Raw genomic sequence first — 19495 nt, 5'->3', positions numbered from 1 at the left:
TTCATCCCTCCTATGAATTAATTTTTAAAAATTCCTCGTGACTTTGATTTCAAAGCAAGGCCCTGAAAGCTGTCTTTTCTTTTTTGCATCCCTTGCAGCATTTAACCCAGAGCCTTTGCCCACCTCCTATGCTCAATAAATATTTGCTTAGTGAATTGAAAAGCTAGTAAATTTAGAAGGAACCTAACTCAGGCTCTGTTGTATTTTAGGTTTTATTGGTCATTCCTTCTGTCCCAAAGGCCTTGAATAGAGAAGAAAATCCTACCTTTGGTTCAGTTTGGGAATTACAGTCACTTCAGTTAGGCAAAAGTCACATAGACCATGCAGAAGTCAGTGGACCTTCCCTTAAACCCCCAGATATTCACCAGGTGCCTCTACTGGGCACTTAACTCACACTTACTCAGCACCACCTTTGTTTGAACTTACTTGGAAGCGTTCTTTGTTTGGGGGCACGTTCCGACTCCTCAGTGAGATTGTCATCATTTTTGAGGAATGAAAGACAGACCTCCGTTTCATATCTCCCTTCACAGTGCCTAGAATGTTGACCTGTACCCATGGGTACAGAAACACTGCTGATTGGATGACTGGCTTGTATTTATTTAACTTTTCTTTGATGAATACAAAACACGTAGAGGCAGCTTCTCAGTCATCTCCCTAAGAGCACCGGGAGACAAGGAGGGGGTGGCGGTGAGGAGTTAATGTTAACTTGTGATAAGGGGTGAAGAAAGGGATACACACACGTTCGTTTATTCAGCCATTCAGTTCTACCAACTCCCTACCACATGCTGGGTTCATGTCAGGCACCCAGAAGACAAGGCAGTTGGTCTCTGGCTCTAAAGATTGTATATTTTCATGGGAAGATATTTGTTCCTTACAGACAAGTTCAAAAATATGATCTGGGACTTTTAACCTAATTGTTGGTGCTATTGCAATGATTTGGGCATTTGGCTTACCATGCTCAGTAGGCTCGTGGAGATGACCACTACACGTATCGTCTCTTCCATTTTACTGTGAATGTCTTAAGAGTGTGCATTTTATTTACCTTTGTATCCCAGAGCCTGGCACAGTGCCTGACATGGTGAGTGCTTGCGAATGACTGTTGATTCACTAAACGAATGGATTTGCATATTTTGCTTGGTTCTCTCTGAGTCTAAGTCTTTTGCCTGAGGGCCATAGCTCCCCTTGGAGTACTGCTGAACAGGCAGGATGTAGTTAATTAAAAATTTAGAAATACACAGAGGTCTTGTCCTAAGTGTGCTGTTCAGCGTGGATTTCTAGCTCAAATAAAACATGAGTAAAATGAGTAAAAGCTGAGAGCTCTGAGGTAGATGTGTTGTGATTTTCGGTTTAGGTTTTGGCATTTAGAAATGACATAGTTCCTCTATGCTACTCTTTTTCTCCCTTAAATTCACATCCCTCATAGGCAATTTTAGATACTCTGTACTTGGAAACTACTTCTAGAAATAGAACCCACTTCTTTTCCCTCAAGGATGGCCTTACTGCTTTCTGCCTCAGGGATTAGGTTTACCCTGGCTCTGTGTTTTATTGTATTTTTTTCTCTTGCAGCTAAATGTGGTCAACAGTGTCAGCATTTCAGAGGACATCAAACCCTTACCAGGGCTTCCTGGCATTGGAAACATGAACTACCCATCCACTAGCCCTGGCTCTCTGGTTAAACACATCTGTGCCATCTGTGGGGACAGATCCTCAGGTATGTACAGAAGCAGACACTCTTCCCAAGAGCACCATGCAATGGGGATACCAGAGAAGACACCTCTTCCATTGTCCACTTGGTTCCTTTGTACCCAACGAGAGAAAAAGGGTCTTTGAGGTTGATCCAGCTTGGGGCCCAGGCTGTAAATTTCTGTCACCACAGCCTTAATGAATTTAAAGCATAATTTCATGTGGTGAGATTAGATTTATAGAAAACATTTCAGAAGCCCTTCCCTGGAGTTACTGTGTTGCGTGTGTATCTGGGATAGAGAAGCTGTTGTAATGAGCAAGTATCTCAAGCTAGAGTCCCTTTAATTTAAAAAAAAATATTTTTTATAATTCTGAAAATAATATCCCAACATAGGAAATGTGGGAGAACCAGAAAAGTACCAGTGAAAACAAAGAGTTATCTATAGTGTTCCTAACAAAATAAACCCTTTGATATTTTAGCGAATTTCCTTCTATAACATTCTAGGTTTTTAACATGTTTCCATAGGTGGAAATAAGTGTGTTTTCACTGATTTTATCTTCTCTGATCCTCTTCCATTTTTGCCCAAATGATTTCTTTCCTGACTTGTTTCCCTACCTCTCCATCATTCCTGCCTCCCCACTCACCATCTCAACAATTTTGGTGACATTTGAATCTCTGATTTGATGAATGAAGAAGATTCTTTTCTATAGTTGTCTATGATGGCTGACAATATTTTCTCATCTTTTTATTGTCACCAAAGTCACTGCAAAATGTGACTCCACTGAAAGTTCCAGGTGCCTGGAACTTAGCTACACAGCTGATGTCTGCTTGTTCTCAAAAAGTTGTTTCCAAATCATGCAGACTTGACCATTGCCATAGCAATGGAATTCCAGCCACCCTGATAGAGAGTTTTTTCTGCTATGGTTTAATTGAAAGTTGGGCATTTCTTTCGTATATGGAAGAACCACCAGAATGACAAATTGGTCCCATGTTTCTTAAAGACAAATACTTCAGAGCTGAGGGCATTAGGTTCTTTGAGCCCATGATAAAATCCCATATTTATTATTGCTATGAGTTCAGGAAATTAGTATAGTCAACTGATTAGGCACAGACTAACTTCATCAAGCAGGCTATCTCTAGCCACCATTGCATCTTAGAGTGGCTTCCTCTGAAATGTAAGCTCCTGGGATGCAGATATTTACATTGCCTAGTTCTTAGGGACTTCAAGTTCACTTTGATATCAGCCTAAATACAACCAAATTAGAAAGTCATGTCAGGTCTATAACTAAACAGTATCACATGTCATACTCAAGAATCAGACATAAATATGTTTTGAATGATCTGTTTCATTATATTTTTCAAGTCCCACAATTCCAGTCCATTGAGCATAGCTGCCTGGTGTGTAGTATTGGGAAGACTTCTACTTAGAAAGAGTATGGTGATTGATTCTTGACGCCTATGTGGGCATGGGTATGGTGGCTCTCCTGACCAAATTAGCCATCTCTGGCTGGAGTCCTGGAAAACTGGATGTGTGGAACAGGTAATAAGGGCAATGAAACATGTAACAGATTATTCTGGATCAAGCAAAACTACCTTCCATCAGATCTTTATGTCACATCTCAAGATTATATGTCATATTATGCCATAAAGATCATATACCAATTTATTCCTCCAATAGGCAGTAGTATTTAAAAAATTTATAACTCAAGTTCTTGTTCATAGTTTATGATAGAGGATAATACTTTTAAGTGAGATTCCTAAGTCCTTGGGCTTCAATTATGGGGAAATATGTGTGAAGTTGAGGTTCTTTTCCTGCTAGATAACACATAACAAGCATAAATATTTTTATTTCTTATGTATACTAATGTCTTAAATGAAGGCAGAACATTTTGCTTAACTAAACATAAGAGTTGCCCTATTAAATAAATGTAAGCAAAATCTTAGGTCAGGACTTTTCTAATAATGCTCTGTGGAATTAGTGATTCCAGAGAATCACTTCCAGGTGGTAGACACGAGGAAGGGCATATTTACTCTGCCTTGGTTTGGTTCCTGTCATCAAGCCTGCATTCTCTGCTTTGCTTTCTGTCCCATTGCCTAGGTGATGTGCCAGTTTCCCTAGGCGAGAGCCAAGGGGTTCTTTCACATGAAAGACCCAAATAAACACAGGAATAACTTATGGAATGTCCTTTTCTTGTGACCAGGAAAGCACTACGGTGTGTACAGTTGTGAAGGCTGCAAAGGGTTCTTCAAGAGAACCATAAGGAAAGACCTCATCTACACGTGTCGGGATAATAAAGACTGCCTCATTGACAAGCGTCAGCGCAACCGCTGCCAGTACTGTCGCTATCAGAAGTGCCTGGTCATGGGCATGAAGAGGGAAGGTGAGGTTTCCCACTACCCCTCCCTCCACTCGGGGGAGAGCAGTTTGCATATAAATAATGGAAACAAGTGCAGGACATAGGAAAGAGTCTTGCTAGGCTGGACTCTGTGGAAGAAGTTTGAAGCGGAGGCGGGGATGACTTTGGGTACCATGATTTCTCCAGTATTTCAGTTGAATGCTTCCTGCCCTTGTAAGTGTGTACCCCCGAGCAAAGAGAGCAAGAGCATCTTCCTCCTCCATGTTCACCTATCCTCTCCTGGACCTCAGATGATGGTCCAAACTGGACCCTCTCCCTTGCTCTTCCAATAGCCAGGCAGCCTTAGAACTGAGGTCTCGGGGTCGTTGTGTGCTGCCCTGTAATGGAACATCAGACTGACCTTCTGAGCCGAGCTGACGTCTCCCCTCTAATCCTCACTCTGGGGAAGCCTGCTGGTTTGATTAATCTCTCTGGGCTTTTATAACCTTGGTCTGCTACAAATCCTCTGAGATTGGTGTATTCCAAAGTCTTTGGGGATTATTGGCATTACCAATAATCAGACTTCGTCTTCTCATTCAGAGAGATCATCATCATGTATTTTTAAATGTTACATCTTTCAGTCTTACAGTGTGGGTTAGCTGGGTTGTTGTAGAAAAAAAAATCTAAAAGTGCTTTCTGTTTATGTACAGATCAAAAAGACTTTCTGTTAAGTAATACAAATAACTTGAATTGGGCAGTTAATTAGCTAGTGAACTCAAGCAAGTACAGGGTGTAAATGGTGAATCTTAATAGACTTCAGAGTAAGGAGGTCCTGCCTCTCTCTCTAGGAAATGGGAACAAGGCATTTAGTCACTCCCAGGTGGCTTCTTATTCTTGAAGAACTTCTTTTCTATGAGGAGGGGGGGAGGCTGACTGAAAGGACCAATGAAGAAAAAGTTTGAGCCCCTTCTAAGAGAGAATGTTACCAAGAAGGGAAAAAAATGATATTACTAGCATGTTTGAGATGGAGGTGGCCCTTGAGAATAACTTAATAACCCTAACCATTCTACAGCCAAGGAAACAGGCTTGGACTGATGGAGTGAGTTTTCCAAGGTCCCCAAGGTAGGTGATGAGCAGAGACTAGGACCTCTTACTCCCAGGTCAGAATCTCAAAGTGACAGACCCCCAAATCTGGCCTCTCAACCTGTTCATCACACAGTCCTCCCCATTTTAGGAAATAGCCATTTTTTAGTTGCTCAGACCAAAAGCCATTGGACACCTCTTTTTCTTTCATACACCACATTCAATGGGTGAGGAAATCTTGTCTCTTTCTCAAAAGATGTTCAGAATCTTTCCATGTCTCACTATTTTTACTGTTATCACCAAGCCACCATTCTTTTTTGTAATAATACAAATAGCCTCCTAAGAAGTTTCTCTGCTTCCATCTTTATCTTCCTTCAGTCTCTCCTTATCAAAGCAACCTGAGTGAGGCTTTGAACAAGTGGGTCAGGTGAAGCCTTTCCTTCACCAAAACCCTCTGATGCCTTCCCTTCTTACTCAGAAAAAAAGGCAAAATCCTGGTCATAACTTCAAGGTCATTCATAGTCTGGCTGCCCCGGGTCTCTCTGCTCCAGCCTTCCTAGTCTCTTTGCTGGGCCGTCAGGGGTGCTCCCACTTTAGGGCCTTTGCACTTACTGTTCTGTCTGCTTGGACTGCCCTCTTCCCAGCTACCTGCATGACTCACTTCTCCTCCTTTGTACCTTGACTTGATCGTCAACTTCTTGATAAAGCTTTGCCTGACTACACTGTCTCAGGTTGCCCCAAACACCCTCATACTTCCCAGTCTCTTTCCCACAGCACTTACCACTATCTAACATACTTTAAAATTTTGTCTGCTGTCTGTCTCCAAGAACGCAGGGATATTTTTCCTGCCTTTTTTCCCCGCACTGCTATATCACCAGTGACTCGCACGTAGTAGACATTTAAGAAAAAATTGTTGAGAGAATGGATGAGTGATTTAAACTAAATATCAGAATCATAAGTTTTAATAATGCAGGAGCTTCTAAAAATGATTCATTCACTCAGTCATTCATTCATCAGGTATGACTTGAGTGACTACTTCATGCTTGTGTCATACTTGCTGTAGAGGGGTCAACAATTTTCTAGACTGGAGCATGTGATGTGAAAAATCAGCTGGTGGAGACTGTCTTCTCTTCACTGGGATAGAATTGATCCTCTTTGTAGCTTCCACCACTGTGACAGTCAAAACATAAAATTAATGCCCCCAAAGTGTGTCTCTCATCAGCATAGAGCATGATTGCTGCAGATTGCAAATCACCTATACTCGATTCTCCTGCCTCACAGTCTAATTCTGACTCTCATAACTCAACCTGAATATTTCTGGCTCAATTAGGGTCAGAGTGGTTCACAGAGCAAATGATGAGAAGCATGGTTCTGTATTTTAAGTCAAACAGGGACATGTGGATTGTAAGAGCCTGGGCAGTCCTTCTTTTAAACCTAGTATTACTATTCTTTCATAGCAAAGAGAGTCCAGTTTTGGTTCCTGCATTAAAAAAAAATAATGTGGAGCAACAGGAGTGATGAAAAGCTGAGTAATAAAGATTAGGAGGGGGAAAGGGGCTCTCTGAGAAATTGCTAAAGGAATTGATACTATTTACCCTGACAAAGAGAAGGCAAAGAAGCAAATCAATTCCTCATCTCACTATATGGAGAGTCACTTTTAAAAAGTTACTGGACAGCCTTTCCTTTGCCACTATCATTTCTGGCCTTCCTTTACAGAATTTGGGGCTTAGTTCAGACACTTTTTTGAGGACAAGAATAATAAAATCCTGGAACAGATAACTGAGTGATACTATGGAATTTACATTCCTAGAGAGTTGGACAGACAGAAAGAGATGAAATTGGGGTGGGCTCATAATTCACCTGCCTAAAGCCAGGGTACATAATGGTGAAGCTGGAGTGGACATTTGCTATTGTCTGATGTAACACATTCATGTCCTGAAAGAAGAAGCAGAGGTTCTGAGAGGCTAAGGGTCTTGCCTAAGCTTACATGGCAAGCTAATGGCGGAGTGGGTGTAGGACTGGGACCCTCTGACTTCCAGGCCACCAAACGATCCTCAGGGGTTCTGGGGAAGTCTATTTCCATAATTTTTGGGTCGTATATTGTGGTTTGGGTAGTAAAGAGAATGGATTATTTTTGAGGCAATTTGTGGTCAGCACTTGACATTCCTGTGGGTCTATTAATCCAACCAGCACAGAGCCTTGGAGTCAGGGGTAAGCTCAGGAGGCAGCCAGCCTGGGTCTACATGCTGGCTTCACCACTTTCTAGCTCTGTGACCTCAGACAGGTTACCTAACTTCTCTGTGGCTCATAGCATTTCAGAGGGTTCTCGTGGGGATTAAATGAAATATAATTATGAAAAGTGTTGAGCATAATTCTGACACAGAGAAAGGGCTCCATAAATTTTGGCTATTTTAATACATCACAATAAATGTATGTTGGACTAATGGAAAATCCTGTTTTAGGTCCCACTGGCCCCTCAATGTACCCTGATGTACTGAGTAGCAGTAGCTCAAAATGCGCCGCAGAAGATTTCCTTCAACAACAGATACATGACTCCTCATTGATGACAGTAAGATTTATGTCACAAAAAGGAGAACTGAATAGCAAAGGATCACTCAGTTAATTGCAAAACTGGAATTAGAATCTAATTCCCTGAAGCCAAGGTTATTTTCTTTGGAGCTTGAAGGTTATTTTCCTTGAGTGTTACAAATCTGTAGAAGAAATCAATTGAGGGCCACAAGCGGAACTTGGTTTGCTTTCCCCCATCTTTTCAAATCAAGACAAATAGAAGCCCATTAACCTACCTTTAAAAAAAATTAATACAAGAAGCGTTCAACTTTAACCAGCAAATCCAACTGATGATAAAAACACATATGAGAGTTTCTGTATGTTGTCAGTGAATGAAGGCTAACAGAATGGACAGAAAGAAAGGATGAGGGGAAAAGAGAAACAGGGAGAGGGAGGAAGAGGTCAATAACGGGGATAGAGACAGGATCAGAGCAGAGCCCGAGAGTGTAAAGAGAGGCCAAGGGGAGGGGGAAATGCTACTTTTTCAAAACACTATAAAGTAATTGTTTCATTTAATCTTCATAAAACAATCTCAGGTAAGTACTATAATCCCCACTGTACATATAAGGAAACTGAGGCTTTGTAAACTGAGTACCATGTCTGACGTTACTAGCTAGGAAGTGATCGGGCCCATTTTGAAAAAGATTTCTTTGACTCCAAGGTACATGACTTTTGCTCTTCTCCTATTTTGTCCTCTCTGCTCTCTTTCTTGTCCATTTCTTCTTTTTCTTACTCTCCTGCTTTAATCTCTCTTTTCTTTATTCCTTTACTCCTTCCTTCCTACCCTCCCTCCCTCTCAACCCCTGAATATCATTCTCATCTTGAGGTTTCTTGGTGTGTCTCTATTAGAGACGGTGATGTATCAGCTGTATTTGTGCTGTCAGACCCTTCTCTGACCTACTTTGAGAGATCAATAATATCACTTGCGTGAAAAACTAGATGTCCAGCATCCGGTCCCAGTTCATTCCGCAGCCTTGTGGCTCAGAGAGTAGGAGGTGCCTTGGAAAGTGGACAAAGGGGAGGAAAGGAGAGGAGATGAGAGGTAGAAGTTGCTCATGGAATAGCTGTCACTGAGGTCTCTCTTGGCCACTGCTTAGAGTATAATTTTCTTGATTCTTGGGATTTAGAAAATGTGTGCCAATATTGAATTCTTCTTATTGCTACTGGGAATAAGAAGATGGAAACTGAAGCTTTCGAGAGGATGGAAACTAACCCCATAGAGACTGTTCTCCCAGTGAAGAGCACAGAATTGGGAAAGGGGTCTGCCTGATATTCTAATGTACAGACCCAGAGGGTTCTTTGATGAAAACCCTAAACTTGGGGAATCTGAGAAAATTCCAGCCTCCACCTTTGCCTGTGTACCCTTCCCCACCTCCCAAATCAGCTGCTGATTCTGAAATGTCATCTAGGTGACATTATTCCACCCTTTCTCTTACTAAATACCCACATGGCTCCCTGGAGATCTTCCCTGACAAGTCAGATCAGGTGATGCTGTGTTCAGGCCAGTGCACCAGGGGCAGACCTAATGGGACGTGAATGCCAAGGATGATGCACAGGATCTGACAGAGGGAGTTTTTAGAGTAATGTGCTTGTTACTTAACTATTGCATGCTCACGGTTTATTAGAGGTAGCAGGTGGAGGAAGGATAGGGGAGACAGCATGCAAGGAGACAGTGGTTCATTAAAAGAAAGGACAGAATTGGAGGTTATTAAAGCTTAAAAGGCACATTTCTTAGAGTGGTCACCATAATGAACTGGAAAGACTATGGACTGAAAGAACCCATAGTTTGGCACAGGCATAAGAAAACAGCTCAGCTCTGCTTTCTTGGTTTCATCTGTTAACATGACAACATCTCTGATTCATTACCACCATGATGCCCATTTTACAGAGGAGGAAAATGAGGCTTAGGGTTGTAAATGACTTTCCCAAAGTTGCCCTGGGCATATGGTAACATCTGCACGTCCTTGTCCCTGCCAGCTGTGCAAGAAGAAAGGCAGAGAAGCCGGGAGAGGGCTGAGAGTGAGGCAGAATGTGCCAGTAGTGGCCATGAAGATATGCCCGTGGAGAGGATTCTGGAGGCTGAACTTGCTGTTGAACCAAAGACAGAATCCTACGGTGACATGAACATGGAGAATTCGGTAGGTGGTCTTAGATCTCCATCCATCTCCCATTTCTTGGAGGGGGCTGGAGATGGGGAAGGAGTATGTTTGAGTCCTAGAACCTGTACGTTCAGAGTACTTTGTTCCTTTTTTAGACAAATGACCCTGTCACCAACATATGCCATGCTGCTGACAAGCAGCTCTTTACTCTCGTTGAATGGGCCAAGCGTATTCCCCACTTCTCTGACCTCACCTTGGAGGACCAGGTCATTCTGCTCCGGGCAGGTAAGGGATACCAGGGCTCCTTTCTTCTTGGGTTGCCATTTTGAAATTACCCTTGGGATCCTAAAACAAGTGACCTGATGGAGCTTTAACCCATCCAAGCTGTGCACCTTGTTGAGACAGGATAACCTTATGCGAGGTTGTTCTTTTTATATTATTGGTAAGCTCTGAAATTTGGATGGCCCACCCCCAAAATTTTCATCTCCAAATGAAACACTGTTAATGGAGGAATAAGATTCTTTTTTTTAATATTTAAATTTTCTCTTTTATACTTAATGAAATTTTTATTAGTCTCTACATGCATTTCATTATCAGAGAAAAATAACTTTTTAAATACACACATAATTTAAAAAACAAGGCAGGAATGGGCTTCCCTGGTGGCGCAGTGGTTGAGAGTCTGCCTGCTGATGCAGGGGACACGGGTTCGTGCCCCGGTCCGGGAGGATCCCACATGCCGCGGAGCGGCTGAGCCCGTGAGCCATGGCCGCTGAGCCAGCGCATCCGGAGGCTGTGCTCCGCAACGGGAGAGGCCACAGCAGTGAGAGGCCCGCATACCACAAAAAAAAAAACAAAAAAATAAAACAAAAAAAACAAGGCAGGTTTACAAGAAGGTGAGAATTTTCTATTTAATGAGATTTTTCTGTCCATTGGTTCTCTTAAACTGCTTCCTAGAATCCTTTTAGTGACCAAGAAAGGCTCTTTTTCCATGCAAATTTTATGCAGTCTTTATAATTTGCATTTAATTTTCAAAGACAGTTAAACAATTGTTATTCAAGACAATCTGAAGCTGTGCCTCATTACTGTTATGAAATTGGAAAATAGAGATATTCCCATTTCACAGGCGAAATAGGGGAAGCCAAAGATATTCGCTCAGGCTTTTACTAGATGGATTCCAGGGTCCCTTCCTATTTTAAGATTCTACATGCTGTAATCTCTCTAGCCTCCCATTTCTGGGGCACTGTGCAGTTGACATATGCCAAATCTCCTCTTTGTCATGGAGCCAGCAGGGAAATTTCATGAAGATTCACTGAGCCTGGGGAGCCAGTCCACTTATTTCATCCTTATTAGATAATGAGTGATCCCTGAGTGTAGATGGAAAGCTACATGCCGTGCTGGGTGCTACTAAACAACGCCTAAGAAGTAAAACTAGGTTGTCAGGTCCTGGGGGCAGACACTGCAGGGTATACTTGCTTTATCTACCATGGCAGCTAACATAGTGACTATGACCCATTAAGTGTTCAATCCATATTTGTTGATGGACTGGAGGGAAAAAAGAGTCCTTGTCCTCAAGCTGCCATTCTGGGCTGCATTGGGGAGACTGTGGGGGAGGAGCATACCCACGAGTCAGGGGACCCCAGTCTTACTCTTTGTTCCCTCACTAATTAGTGGTGTCGTCTGGAACTAGTTTTTGACCTCCCTGGATTTCTGGTTCTGCTTTTATTCCAAAGGATAATAATACATGCCTTGGATGATTATCAATGAAGCAAGAGTGTGGTCAGGTTTCCCTCAAGGCCTCCTTCTTATTTTTGCAGGGTGGAATGAATTGCTGATCGCCTCCTTTTCCCACCGCTCGGTTTCTGTGCAGGATGGCATCCTTCTGGCCACGGGTTTACACGTCCACCGGAGCAGTGCCCACAGTGCTGGGGTTGGCTCCATCTTTGACAGGTGGCTCTATTCTGTTTCCGGCGCTTGTATATGTGTGTGTATACATGTGTGCATGTGTGTGTGTGTACCTGTGGGTAGTGCTGGGATGTAGGATGGACAGCCCAATCAGCTGTACTGGCTGGAAGCAGAGATCATTAAGCACATGATAACATAAACCTGGGGAATGAGAAAGGGATGAAAAGAAATGGTAATCCAAGGAGATGGAGTCAGTCAGAGGCCAACAGAGTTGCTGGCAGATGAAAGACCCTATTATCCCTAAAGCTTTCCAGGGGAGAGACTGTATTATTGACATTCCCTAGTAAGGTGGGAGTGGGGGGTTTGAACTGCTTATCCAAGGGGGCCTGGATGGGAATGAGGGTTTAGGATCTGACTTTAGGAATCTGGGAAAGATGAGCTGATGTTTTTGCTGGTCTCTGCACCAGGCTCTCTGGGGGAATCCTGCTATAAGAGCCACAGCCTCAGTCTGGGATTCTGTGCCTTACATGGTTCTAAAGGAAAATTAAGCCAGGTGATTTAAAGAGATGAGAGATGAATGAGCGGGTGACAGGATGGAGAACTGGGAAAGGAAGAGTAAGATTGAAAATAGTCTCTCTGTCCAATGCCAGGGCCCTGTGGTTCCTTCCCGCCCCCATTTCATCAATGGTCTTCCAGGGCCGTGCGCATGTCCATCTAAGATGTCCCCACTCCTTCCCTGCCTTTTCCCACAACATGTTCCACATGGAGACCATCATGGTCTTCAGTTGACTCAGCCCTCTTGATGGTGTCTAGAAATTTCTGCCCTGTCACGGAACGCCGTCCTTCGCGGTGTTCTTCCAGACCTGCGATGCCTTCATCCTGCTCTGCCCGTTGCATTTCTGCCAATTCCCCAATCCTCTAGGCTGCCTTTCCAGCTCCCTCTCTGTGTTCACTGCCTCATCCTTGGTGTTCCCTGGGACTTTGATAATGGCAGTTATTGGCTTTGTGTTGCTGTTACGTATTGCTTCTGTGTCTGTTTCTTTAATTAAACTGTGAGCTCTCTGAGATCAGGGAGTGTATCTTATTCATCTCTGTGCCCCTAGTACCTGGCACATCTCCTGGAAAAGGGGGTGGGTACACAATAAATATTGGTTGCATTCATTTAATCAGCCCTTGGCCTGGTATTCATGATTTTCTCATCACCTGCCATTGTTTCCTGTGAACAGAGTTCTGACTGAGCTGGTCTCCAAAATGAAAGACATGCAGATGGATAAGTCGGAGCTGGGGTGCCTACGAGCCATCGTGCTATTTAACCCAGGTGAGTGCGTCATGCTTAGCTCTCCTCCATGGTCGGCCCCCAGTGCTCTGATGTCCTCCAGTCCTCTAGCTCAGCAGAGACAGATAAAGGAGGGCCAGGAGACCTATCCCCAGGAGGACAAAGAGTCAACTCTTCATGGCCTCTGCTCCTTGAGCCATCTTGAAAAGGGTCTCAAATGGGCGTGGAGTGTGCATGTTTGGGAGCAAGTGGGGAGGACGAGAGATGCCAGAGGGCTAGGGTAGTAGCAAAGAAGGCGGTAAAAAGTGGTCAGGTTCTACATATATTTTTTAGGAAGCGCCAATGGCATTTGCTGATAGGGTGTGAAAGAAAGAGAGGTATTAAATAGAATTCTTAGAATTTTTCATTTTGTTTTCTTGAACACTCGGAAAAACAGAGATTTCATTTACTGAAATGGCAGTTCATAGGGTGGGTGGTTATGAATCAGGACTTTGGACATGAGAATCTGAGATGGGTAGCAAACGTCCAAGAGTGGCTCTCCCTGAAGCAATTGTTTATGTGAGTCTGGAGTTCAGAGAAGAGGCAGGACCAGGGATGTCCATTTGAGAGCTATCAGCCTAGACCTGGCATGCAAGGCTCTGAGACCGGGAGTAAAGTAGAGGCATGGCAGAGCAGAGGGTTGAGGGCTAAGTCCCCCTAAGCTCTGGGGCATGGTGATATTTAGAGGTTGCAGAGAAAAGGAAGAGCCAGCAAAGAAGCCCGAGAAGGGGCAGTGAGTGAGTCAGGGAAGAACCAAAGAGTAGTGTCCTGGGGGGCCCAGGGAGGAAAAGCATTTCAAGAAGGAGGAAGTGATCAGCTTCTTCAGATGCTGCTGTGGGTCAAGAAAGATGAGTATTCAGAATTCCATAGTCATTGACGCACATGCTTCATCTCCTGAATTAGGTGGTCTGTTAATTGATGCAGGATGTGGGTCTGTCCGGTTTTTGTACCCCACCTCTTTATTCAGTCCATGCTTAGCACATAGTAAGCACTCAATGAATGTATGAAGGTAGTATTTCTAGAATGGCTCGGATAAAAGACAACTCTCCTCCTTGGAGTCAGCGGTGCGTACATTTGCTCCAAGAGTTTATTGGGTAGATTGGGCACAGGAAGGAGGTGTGAGGGCACAAAGGGCTGGCTTTGTGTATTTCACAATGTCCCCCATCCAGCGTGTCTCTCGTAACTCTGCGGGAGGTGGCCTGTGTGAATGGGCACAGACTCTGTAGAAGGGTGTCCGCAGAGGTGTATAAGGAGAGGTTGAATCAGCTGTCTTTTTCAGATGCCAAGGGTCTGTCCAACCCCTCTGAGGTGGAGACTCTGCGAGAGAAGGTTTATGCCACCCTCGAGGCCTACACCAAGCAGAAGTACCCAGAACAACCAGGCAGGTGAGGGAGTCCTGGAAGAATGGTAACAACCGCAGCAACTCTTCTGATCTGCCATTAATGAATGGCGACATGCAGCAGGCACTGTCTAGATTTTTTCACAACCGTCTCAAAGCTACTCAGACACTGGCTCCATGAAACCGGAGGTCTCGTCTGTCTTGTTCACCCACTGTTCACCACTTTGGCATCAGAGCCTAACAATTAGTATTCATCTTTAAATGTTGAATGAACACCCCAGTGAACGAACGATGGTGGGAATCCTTAGCTCTAATTTCTAAAGAGGCCCCAAGGCTCAGAAAGGAACCTTGCCCAGGGTCACAGAGCTGGTGCATGGTGGGGCAGTTTGTGAATCCAAGTTTGTCTGATTTCGAAGAGCTTGTGCTTTTCAGTGTGACTGCATTGCTTTCTGCTTTGCCCTCATGGAAGGCCCTCTGCAGTAAAAGGTATAGGCTTTGGTAGCCAGGAGAGGTGACCGCTGGCCCCGAGGGTGCCATCTGTAGCCTCTGGCAACGTCCTGGGTCTGGGATTCTTGTCTGAAAAGGAAGACATCGGTCAGAGGATTTCTGAGGCCATCTACCAGTATTCCTGAGTGGTTAAAAAAATCCTTTTCCCAAATGTTTCCCCCAAGTACAGCTGAAAAAAAGTTTTCCTCCTCCACTAACTCTAGTTAAAAAGAGAGAATATGATCCTCAAACCTCACAGAAAATGGAAAATGAAACTTGAAAAAAACTTCTTTAAAGGCATGAGTTTGTTTTTAGGATTAATTACCTATGCTCCCAATTCTCACTGATGACTTTTATTCCTCTGTGGAGTCTAATTTACATTAGCCCATTTTTCCTGGATCATAAGCCACTATCTCTCAGTTGTCCAGAAGAGGCTGAGCTCGTTTTTTATCACAGGAAATGAATGCATCTGTGTGAGTGGGGTCCGGCCAGTTGATACAATAAATGTGCAGGCCTTGTGTGTTATGGAGACTAAGCTGTGACAACAGACTTCCCAAATGTCAATAGTTGAACACAAGTTTATTTCTTCCTCACAAATCAGTCCTGGATGGATAATCAGTCTAGTGCAGTGACCTTCTTCCACACCATCGCTCAGGGACCCAGGCTCCTTCCTTCTTGGGGTTCCACCATGTTGCCTAGTCTCATTGTGTTTTGTATGCTGATGATGGAAGGGAAAGAGGAGAGGTGAGGCTATATGGGCAACACATTGACCTGGAAAGGGTACCCCCTCCCTTTACTCACTTCCATTGGCTAAAACTTGGTCACATGGACCAGCTAGCCAAGAAGGAGACTGGAGAATGTGTGCAGCTGGATGCCAAGGAAGAAGGGGAGAATGGATTTTGATAGGCACCTGGTAGTCTCTCCTACATCTGAAGTGGGTGAGATTGAAAGAGCCCTACCCAACAAGCAGGACCTGGCTGCCAGCATCAGCTCAGCTTCTGGCCAGTGAGAGCTGACTGAAAGCCCTGTGCTGGATGATATCCACCGAATCTCTCAGCTGTAAGGCAGCATTACTCATGTTTGTGTGTGTGTGTGTTTGTGTGTGTGTGTCTGTGTGCACATATTGTGTGCAGGGCATTAGGACTAGGAAGGCTCATATTCATCCTTTTCCTGGACTTGGCTCTAGGTAGTGCAGTTTACCTCTTTAAAAAACAGAACTCTTTTTTATCTTATTATAAAAGCCAAGCATGCTTTGGTAGGAAATAAGGAAAATTTTTAAAAATAAATAGGGTAATATAAACTGATTGTAAATTTGGGAGGTATATTTCTTTCTAGCAGCTTTGTGTATCAATGTATGTATACATAGAAATGTATATTTACAGATCTGAAATCATATGGTTTGGCGTATTATTTTGCTCCATTAGCTATTTTAGGCATTTTATCAGATATTTAAAAGTACAAAATTCTTATTTTCAATGATTTTGTAATATTTCACAGGATGGGTGTATCCTAATGTATCTAGTCATCGCTCTGTGGTTGACATTTACATTGTTTCTAATGAATAACACTTAAAAAACTTTGGAACTTGCCTGTTTTCCCAGGAAGGGGACTGCCAGGGGACTGGGCGGCCCCCAGGCACTAGGCAGAGATGCCAACACTTGTTGCCTGGCCCAGGGCAGGGCCTGAGAGTTCAGGGAGGGAGAGCAGAGACTGGGCCCCTGCATGTCCCTTGGGTGCATCCAGTACAGCCTGGACAGCGGGTGACCACCCTGATGCTGAGCAGGTCCATCAGGGATGTCACTTGGCTCAACCAGGCGGGCAAGTGTGCCGAAGGCTGGTCACCTCTGGTTTGCAGAAAGTGGTTGAAGGGGTTCCTGGTGGCACACGAGCCCTGTCAAGGCCGTTTTCTTGGTGGTGGAGGGCTGCCACTCCGTGGAGACTTTTCAGAAATACACCTCACAGAGGCGAGTTCTGCTTCCTCTAGCCAGAAGCAGAGATCAAAACTCAGGAGGGGCCAGAGCTTGCAGGAACCTTCTCTCTCTCACACAGCAGGTGCCTTCAAAAGCTGTGAGTCCCCCTTGTTGCCAAACATGTGAGCGAGGAATGCGACGGCCGCCCTGTGGCTATGGCTATTAGCGGGTGTGTTTATTTCTACATCCTGATCTTAGCTCCCAAACCTGGGACAGACAGCAAAGACAGCAGTCTTATGGTTAGCAATTTTTAAAAAATTATTTTATTGAAGTAGAGTTGATTTACAATGTGTTAATTTCTGCTGTGCAGCACAGTGATTGTTATATGTATATATATATATATATATACATTCTTTTTCATAAACTTTTTATTATCGTTTATCACAGGGTGTTGAATATAGTTCCCTGTGCTATACAGTAGGCCCTTGTTTTTTATCCATTCGATATATAATAGTTTGCGTCTAGAATGGTTAGCATTTTACACATTGTAAAACTTTGGCATTTTTAGAGTAAAAAAATATGTTTTCAAAGCTAATGTCAGCCTAACTTCACACTTTATAAAGAAGCCGTTTCCTTTGCCTAATTACATAAACCTCTTTCGTGGCTGAGCCATGACCAGGAGTTCAGCTTCCTTGTTCTTATCTAATGGTGATACCATTCAGATGCACTCAGAGGCTTCTTTTTTTTTTTTGCCACATCGAGAGGCCTGTGGGATCTTTGTTCCCTGACCAGGGATCAAACCTGTGCTCCCTGCAGTGGAAGCACACAACCCTAATCACTGGACCGCCAGGGAAGTCCCACTCAGAGGCTTTCTAATCAAACGTTTTGAAGGTGTGTGTTGGCTTTGGTATAGACCTTTAATCTTTCCATGTAGGGAGGTAATTCTTACCTTTTTAGATGGTGCCACTCTGTTCTTCTTATATTGCCACATTTCCTTAAAACTTCTTTCGGCATGAATATAGACCTACACGCATTTTCGAGGAGTATTAAAACTCCAATTTGAAAACTTCTCGTGAAATAATGTTGTGACGTCCAGTGAAGATCCGGCCCAACTGGAAGTTGCTGATTTAAGGCCACCGTGACTAACAAGATTTCGATTCCTGTACTTTTTATTGGAAATTGTGAGTAGAGTTATTTGATTTCCAGTCATTATCATTAATAACATTAAAAATAAACTTTGCTGACAAAAAGGATTTTGAGAGATGAAGAAGGACCACAGAAGCATGTTGGAAATGTGGCAGATTGAGGAGCCTGAAAAGGACCCTGTATGTGTGAGGCTAATTCCTTCACACACTAGTCTCTTTCCCTTTGGTGAGCCTTACAACGAAGGTCCTTAATTATAGAAGAGTGTGTGTGTGTGTGTGTGTGTGTGTGTGTGTGTACACACATGCATTTGTGTGTGGGGGGTGTACCAGTGTGTGAGGGCAGGTGAGAATGGAGGAGAATGTGTGTGTATACTTTTACATGTGTGAATATGTGCAAGCTCATGTGTGTGAGGGTGTATAAGACTGCAAGTGAATGTGTGTGCACACGTGTGTGTATGTGTGAGAGTGGTGAGGGTGTGTGTGTGCACATGTGTGGGAGGCATATGTGAGTGTGTGTGAATGCATGGGTGTGTGTATTATCTCTCCAGACTGTGGGCCCCTCAGGGGTGAAGGCTACTATTTTCTGTCTCTCTTCCTAACTGAAAGGTAAGCACATCCATGTTGCTGCAAATGGCATTATTTCATTATCTTTTATGGTTGAGTAATATTCCATTGTGTATGTGTGTGTGTGTGTGTGTGTGTATACACACCCCCCCCACACATCTTTTTTATCCATTCATCTGCTGATGGACATTTAGGTTGCTTCCACGACCTGGTTATTGTAAACAGTGCTGCAGTGAACATTGGGGTGCATGAATCTTTTTGAATTAGAATTTTCTCTGGATATATGCCCAGGAGTGGGATTGCTGGATGGTATGGTAGCTCTATTTTTAGTTTTTTAAGGAATCTGCATACTGTTTTCCGTAGTGGCTAGAGATTATCATGCTAAGTGAAGTAAATCAGACAGACAAAGACAAATATATGACACTGATTATACGTGGAATCTAAAAAATTGATATAAATGAACTTATTGACAAAACAGAAATAGACTCACAGACATAGAAAAGAAACTTATGATTACCAAAGGTGAAAAGGGGGGGAGGGATAAATTAGGAGTTTGGGATTCAAATATACACACTACTATATATAAAATAGACAACCAACAAGGACCACTATATAGCACAGGGAACTATATTCAATATCTTGTAATAACCTATAATGGAAAAGAATCTGACAATGAATATATATATATATATATAAAATGGAGTCACTTGGCTGTACACCTGAAACTAACACAACACTGTAAATCAACTATACTTAAAAAACAAACAAAATAAACCAGCATGGTATTGGCACAAAAACAGACATATAGATCATTGGAACAGAATAGAGAGGCCAGAAATAAACCCATACACCTATGATCAATTTTTTTGTGTGTGTGTGGTACGTGGGCCTCTCATTGTTGTGGCCTCTCCCGTTGCGAAGCACAGGCTCCGGACGCGCAGGCTCAGCGGCCATGGCTCACGGGCCCAGCCGCTCCGCAGCATGTGGGATCTTCCCGGACCGGGGCACGAACCCGCGTCCTCTGCATCGGCAGGCGGACTCTCAACCACTGCGCCACCAGGGAA

At 43.5% G+C, this 19495-nt stretch overlaps 2 protein-coding genes across 2 annotated transcripts in view; one reads left to right on the top strand and one right to left on the bottom strand.

The window, feature by feature from the left end:
- LMX1A (LIM homeobox transcription factor 1 alpha) overlaps positions 1 to 556 on the bottom strand; it is a 159309-nt gene extending 158753 nt beyond the window's left edge. Inside the window, exon 1 of the mRNA XM_028488140.1 lies at positions 427 to 556. Within this exon, the coding sequence (XP_028343941.1) occupies positions 427 to 556 (130 nt within the window). The remainder of the gene's footprint in view (positions 1 to 426) is intronic.
- A 1013-nt stretch (positions 557 to 1569) lies between these two features.
- RXRG (retinoid X receptor gamma) overlaps positions 1570 to 19495 on the top strand; it is a 24322-nt gene continuing 6396 nt past the window's right edge. Inside the window, exons 1-7 of the mRNA XM_028488705.2 lie at positions 1570 to 1711; positions 3886 to 4065; positions 9649 to 9809; positions 9926 to 10055; positions 11585 to 11717; positions 12899 to 12990; positions 14267 to 14372. Of these exons, the coding sequence (XP_028344506.1) occupies positions 1639 to 1711; positions 3886 to 4065; positions 9649 to 9809; positions 9926 to 10055; positions 11585 to 11717; positions 12899 to 12990; positions 14267 to 14372 (875 nt within the window). The 5' untranslated portion in view covers positions 1570 to 1638. The remainder of the gene's footprint in view (positions 1712 to 3885; positions 4066 to 9648; positions 9810 to 9925; positions 10056 to 11584; positions 11718 to 12898; positions 12991 to 14266; positions 14373 to 19495) is intronic.

The sequence above is a fragment of the Physeter macrocephalus genome, chromosome 4 (assembly GCF_002837175.3).
Source record: "Physeter macrocephalus isolate SW-GA chromosome 4, ASM283717v5, whole genome shotgun sequence".
Taxonomy (NCBI): Eukaryota; Metazoa; Chordata; class Mammalia; order Artiodactyla; family Physeteridae; genus Physeter; species Physeter macrocephalus.
This window is presented reverse-complemented; position numbering and strand designations above follow the sequence as displayed.